Source organism: Chiloscyllium plagiosum, chromosome 34 (assembly GCF_004010195.1).
Source record: "Chiloscyllium plagiosum isolate BGI_BamShark_2017 chromosome 34, ASM401019v2, whole genome shotgun sequence".
Taxonomy (NCBI): domain Eukaryota; kingdom Metazoa; phylum Chordata; class Chondrichthyes; order Orectolobiformes; family Hemiscylliidae; genus Chiloscyllium; species Chiloscyllium plagiosum.
The window spans coordinates 8099893-8106391 of NC_057743.1; the positions used below are offsets into that span (position 1 = coordinate 8099893).

At 39.4% G+C, this 6499-nt stretch overlaps 1 protein-coding gene across 5 annotated transcripts in view; it reads right to left on the bottom strand.

Moving 5' to 3' along the window:
- The window catches only part of kif17 (kinesin family member 17), a 92270-nt gene that overhangs the window by 34400 nt on the left and 51371 nt on the right, over nt 1-6499 (bottom strand). For all 5 annotated transcript variants that reach the window (XR_006309255.1, XM_043675541.1, XM_043675542.1 and 2 more), the window contains 2 exons: nt 1102-1277; nt 360-588 (listed from right to left, as the gene is read on the bottom strand). Coding sequence is in view for 4 of the 5 variants with exons in the window: in XM_043675541.1 (XP_043531476.1) it covers nt 360-588; nt 1102-1277 (405 nt within the window). In the remaining variant the exon portion in view is untranslated. The remainder of the gene's footprint in view (nt 1-359; nt 589-1101; nt 1278-6499) is intronic.

Consider the following 6499-nt stretch of genomic DNA (forward strand, 5'->3'; position numbering starts at 1 on the left):
AGCATCTGCATCCAGCTGTTACAAGACAATTAAACTGAAACTTAACCCAGCATCCTGGCTTAAACAGCCAGCAGAAGTAAAATGTACCAGATTCAGCAAGACGATTGCATAGAAGGGAAAGAATGCTCTATGAAATTCAAAAGCTAGAAGGCATTTGAATACTGGGTGAGTTGGTACAGTGCATCTTATAGATGGTGGATACTTGAACAATGAAACAGCACAACAATTTCCTTGCCTTGGTGAACAGGCCTTTTTCTGAGAGCAAGCTTTACATTTATAAGCAATTTCTATTATATTGCATTAGCAAATGTCCCTGATAGTTAAGACAGGAAGAGGGAACTACAAAGAAAAAGGAGGACCTTTCTTTGCAAGTTTTCAATGTTTTTGCTTTTTGCTCGAACTTCATCCTGAATAGATTCGTACACGTTGATCAAGATAGCAGGATCATCCCTATCTGTGTGCTTCAGTGCTTCTGCAAGTTGATTCTTTCGTTCATCTGCATACTTCTTACGTCGTTTCCGTTTCTCCTTCAGCTCTGTATTTTTGGCCTGCTCTCCACCTACAACCTCATTCTCCAACATCTTCAGTCTAAAATAAACAATTGAAAGTTTTATTGATTAGAACTAATTTTGATTTTTAAGTGACCAGTCAATGGGGCACCAGTTATTTCATCCCTATGATATAGAAGCAGTTGAGATTTTGAGATAGCAGCCTCCTTTACATTAGGGTAGTGAACTGTGGGTGCCATAATAAAGTACTTGTTAAATATTAATTAGCAGTGGGATTGAAAGATAGAAGGATAAATACAAATTAAAGGAATGCTACAAGGTTAGAAGTAACAATTTTGTGATAAGACTTTTAACTATCTCTCCAAGGTGAATGTAAAGTATTTCTTGGCAGGAAGATTTCACTATCATTGATTGACAATATGACATAAGAAATACCAATAAATGTAGATGAACTTATTTATCTCCTTTGCTGTTTATGAGGACATACAATATGATTGCTACTTTTGATTACGTAATAAGACAAGCATTTGAAAGTTGTACACATAGATGGCCTGAATCATTTATAGTGCAAATGAGCATTTATGGAACAGACCTTGCAAGTACTTCCTCCTGGTCCAAGGTGGTGGGTGATGAACCAGATGGAGAACATTCAGCCATTGTTTCTTCCTTTAGGAGTTGCATATCTAATGGAGAGCTTTGCTCTTCATTAATTGGTGTAGCTTTCTTGCTGCTTTCGTGTGTGGCTATTTCAGGCTCTATTTCAATTAACTTGAAAAAATGAATAAGAAAATCAAATCATGAAAGAGACAGTTTGCATTTGTCAGGTAACCAAGCTCAGAAATTTCCATAATTAATAGCCTTAATTGGAAAAATACACTCATGTATTAAAATGGATATTCAGCTACTTAATTATTTGTTGGTAATATGTAATTTCTAACATTAAACTATTAAGGACAGCTAGGGGCACATGTATGATGACTTCTTTGTTTTCTTCACTAATTAGTAATAGCTATATTATCTCTAGTAATTGTAAACCTGTTCATTGGTGGAAATGTGGAGAAGAAGGTGCTAGTGATCTGCACCAGACACCCTCAGGTAACCTGGGATTAAGGAACTGTCTTCATTTAGGTGGAATGGAAAGGAACTGCCCAACTCTGGTGAATATCGGATAATAACAGAGGAGGGGAAGCGACAGAAGATGCTCTGGTCTGCAGCTAACTGCATGGGCTATATGTGGGCTGAACAGTGAAACACTCAAAGATCACTATTGGAAAGCTGTCATGTATGATGTCCCTCCACTGTACTTGCACCTGATTTAACTGGCTCTCTGCAGTTGGCACTCCAGGAAATCACGTACCTTATTATTTATAGATTTTCTTTGTGGATCGTGCACTTTTGCAAAAGTAGAAGTATCAGAACTGCTTTAAAATCAATTTGTAAACAAATATGGTCTTTGCCATTAAGCTATGAAATACTGATTTTTGTTCAGAAAGATAACTAATTTGTACTTCTTCTGACCGTCTGACAATTACCACTTCTTCCTTTGTATTTTGGTTTCCCATTTTCTGTACTGGCATAAAATGATGGCTGGACAATCGCTTTTATACCTTATTCAGTTGGAATTGCCACAGTTTTGTACTAGACAAACCAAAATGTGTCAGTCCACTTTTTAAAATAGTTAAATCCATTTGCCCCTTCATCATTAAGATGTTTAAAGAATTATCTTCAATGAATTTCCACCATTACCAGAATGTAAGCCATAAGGCTAGTTCCTCCTCTGATACTATCCTCTCTTGCTTATTTCTGGACTAGGCTAAAAAGAAAATGGGAATTTTTTCTGCTCTGAAACTGGCTGCTCTGTTTTTAAGAAAAATCCAGCTACACTTACTCCTGTCAACTTTCCCTCCCTTTTGACAGACTTCTACCTATAACTCAGCATTGCAAATTGGTCTGATCTTGGGAGATAATCATGTGACCTCTATTCCTTGACACAACTTTCTCTCCTACGATACTAAAAGTACATTAATGTTCCAGGGCACCACCATATTGCACTGTAGATGAAAGTGCTATTCTCAGTTATCCATTACTGGTCTTATCTGTGTAGTTTCTGAAATGATCAACAGTGCATTATTTACAGAGAAATCTGATCTGCTCTTTAATGTACATATAGCATTATTGTTTTCTAGTATCAAACTATTAAAGTATTTCATATATTGTTAGCCTTTTATGTCACCCTTTCCACTTCCTTCTTTGATGAAATCATCTATTTGTAACAATTTTTGTACCGCACAAGCCAGAAATTGATGATTGTTAACACTTACAGAACACAGTTTCAAGAGTTGTTAGATGGCAGCATTCAATTTGGTCCAGCAATAGGGGAGGGTACTATCACAATGTTTTCAATAAGTCACTCAGGACACTTGGAGAGGCTGGTTCACTGAAGATCAGTTCAAAATGTATAAGCCATGAGTGACAATGTGAGAAAGAGAGAAGAATATTCCAAGTGAGGAGTATATATTTACTGGTTCTGCTGGGAAAGCAGCTGAACTACATGGATTCTGTGTAGGGAACTAAGTGAGGAGTCAAGAGCAGCTGGATGACTCTGTGACTTAAAACTCAGATAGAAGATCTAGGAATTAGTAGACACAGTGAAGTATGGGAGTCAGGGCTCACAGAAAATCCTGGGGAGCTGAGAAAATCATTGTCTCTGTATTGTAGGAAGCTGCAAGGAGCTTGAATAAAGCCTGTGAGTGTGGATGCCACTGTAGCAGAGATGCTGAAAAGTACACAAGCAGCATCTACTTGACATAACTGAGCAAGATTGAAATTCTGGAGAAAACCCAAGAGCAGAACAGGGTCAGTGATGCTAGAAGAAAGCGAGGACTGCAGTTGCTGGAGATCAGAGTTGAGAGTGTGGTGCTGGGAAAGCACAGCAGGTCAGGCAGCATCCGAGGAGCAGGAGAATTGATGTTTTGGGCATAAACCTTCTTCAGGAATGGGAAGTCCCTGATGAAGGGCTTATGCCCGAAACATCGAATCTCCTGCTCCTTGATGCTGCCTGACCTGCTGTGCTTTTCCTACACCACACTCTCGACTCAGTGATGCTAGATGTTGGTCAAGAGCTGGAGTTATATTGTGAATGAGTGCTAAAGTGCAGCTTCTGCATTTCAGGGAAAGCTAGACCCACAAAAGGTCAAATAGGATGGGCTCAATTGTTAAGGCAGTTCATTATAGAGTAGTTCTTCAGAAATTCAAGGCCAGATGGGTAAAAGTGAAGAATTATAACCCCTTATGAAGTTTAATAAGATGACAACCTACTATGTCATTATTGTCTGGGAATAATTGTTGAGAAATCTGTGGGATCTGTCTTGACTGCATTTGGTAATTTGGTGTATAATATGGGAGTACATGAATAGAAAAGTTTATTGTTGTTTACTTAAAACAACAGAATCCTGAGGCTTTATTCTTTCAGTAGGTACCCTGGATCTCATACTTTGTCTATTTTAAAATAAAGTTTACTGGTGCCAGCCAGACCTTAATAGCATATTGAAGTGGTTTGGTTTGGGATCATAACGTATTCCACTACAGTACCCTCAACTTGTACCATGTCCAGCTATGTAAAACTAAGCATGTACACTTTATCCATATAAGCACCGCTTTTGTGATTAAGAACCATTTTAAGTCTGTCTTACATTTGTTTTGATTTCAGACTACCAGGCAAATTATACTGGCCCCTGGATTAAAGAGTTTTTCCCAAAGTACCACAGAAAAAGTGCCAACTTTTGACAGACTTCTACCTCTAACTCAGCATTGCAAATTGGTCTGATCTTGGGAGATAATCATGCGACCTCTATTCCTTGATACTACTTTCTCTCCTATGATACTAAAAGTACATTAATGTTCCAGGGCACCACCATACTGCACTGTTGATGAAAGTGCTATTCTCAGTTATCCATTACTGGTCTTATCTGTGTAGTTTCAGAAATGATCAACAGAGAAATCTGATCTGCTCTTTAATGTACATATAGCATTATTGTTTTCTAGTATCAAACTATTAAAATATTTCATATATTGTTAGCCTTTTGTGTCACCCTTTCCACTTCCTTCTTTGATGAAATCATTTATTTCTAACAATTTTTCAAGTAATAAGAAATTTTAATGATTGGATAGGTTGGAAAGACTCCTTCGAGAAGGTTGAGTGGAGATTTAGGAGAGTTGTTCAAAATCATTACAGACCTAACAGGCTTAGCTACAGAGAACCAGTTTCAATTGGAGAAAAAGGCTGAGAACCAGAGATTACAGGTTTAAAGAGATTACCAAAAGAACTAGAGGGGATGTGAGGAAAACAATTTTAACCAGTGAGTGGTAATATAGCAGCACACATCTGGAAGAGAGGTGGAAGGAAATTCTATCATAGTCTTCAAAAGATAATTGATTAATAACTTCAAAAGAACAAAGGTGGGGGTAAAAGAGGGGGAGGTGTGGCATTGCTTGTCAAAGATAGTATTACAGTGGTGGAAAGGACGATGGATGAGGACTTGCCATCTGAGGTAGTTTGGGCTGAGGTTAGGAATAGGAAAGGTGAGGTCACCCTGTTAGGAGTCTTTTACAGGCCTCCAAATAGTCCTAGAATCATTGAAGAAAGGATAGGGAAGGTGATTCAGGAGATGAGTGACAGTAATAGGGTGGTTGTTATGGGGGACTTTAACTTTCCTGATATTGATGGGGAAAGCTATAGCTCAAGTTCGTTAGATGGGTCAGTGTTTGTTAAATGTGTGCAGGAGAGTTTCCTGACACAATATGTAGACAGGCCAACAAGAGGTGAGGCCATACTGGATTTGGTTCTGGGTAACGAACCAGGCCAGGTGTTAGAATTAAAGGTAGGTGAGCACTTTGGGGATAGTGACCATAATTCAGTGATTTTTACTCTCGTGATGGAGAGGGATAAATGTGTACTACAGGGCAAGAGTTATAGCTGAGGTCAGGGAAATTATGATGCGGTGAGGCATGACTTAGGATGTGTGGCTTGGAAAAGTAGACTCCAAGGCAAGAGTGTAAATGATATGTGGAACTTGTCCAAGGGGCAACTATTGAGTGTCCTTGATAATTATGTACCTGTCAGGCAGGGAGGAAAGGGTCATGCGAGGGAGCCGTGGTTTAATAAGGAATTGGAATCCCTTGTTAAATGGAAGAGGGCAGCCTATCTCAAGATGAGACGTGAAGGTTCAATTGGGGCGATTGAGAGTTATAGGGTAGCCAGGAAGGACCTGAAGAGAGAGCTAAAAGCAGCAAGGAGGGGACATGAAAGGTCCTTAGTCGGTAGGATTAGGGAAAACACGAAGGCTTTCTATAGGTATGTTAGGAATAAAAGAATGACTAGGGTAGGAATAGGTCCAGACAAGGATAGTAGGGGGAAGTTGCGTGTGGAGGCGGAAGAGATTGGGGAGACACTGAATGAATACTTTTCTTCAGTATTCACCCAGGAACAGGGCATTGTTGTCGATGAGAATACTGAGGCACAAATAAGTAGAATGGATGGCTTGGAGGTATGTAGAGAAGAGGTGTTGGAAATCCTGGAAAAGGTGAAAATAGATAAGTCCCCTGGGACTGATGGCATTTATCCTAGGATTCTCTGGGAAGCAAGGGAGGAGATTGCAGAGCCATTGGCCTTGATTTTTATGTCCTCTTTGTCTACAGGAGTAGTCCCAGAAGACTGGAGGATAGCAAATGTGGTTCCCTTGTTCAAAAAGGGGAGTAGGGATAACCCTAGTAACTATAGGCCGGTGAGTCTCACTTCTGTTGTGGGCAAAGTCTTAGAGAGAATTGTAAGGGATAGGATTTATGCACATCTAGATAGGAATAATGTGATCAAGGATAGTCAGCATGGTTTTGTGAAGGGCAAGTCATGCCTCACAAACCTTATTGAATTCTTTGAAAAGGTGACGAAGGAGGTTGATGAGGGGAAAGCGGTAGATGTGGTATAAATGGAT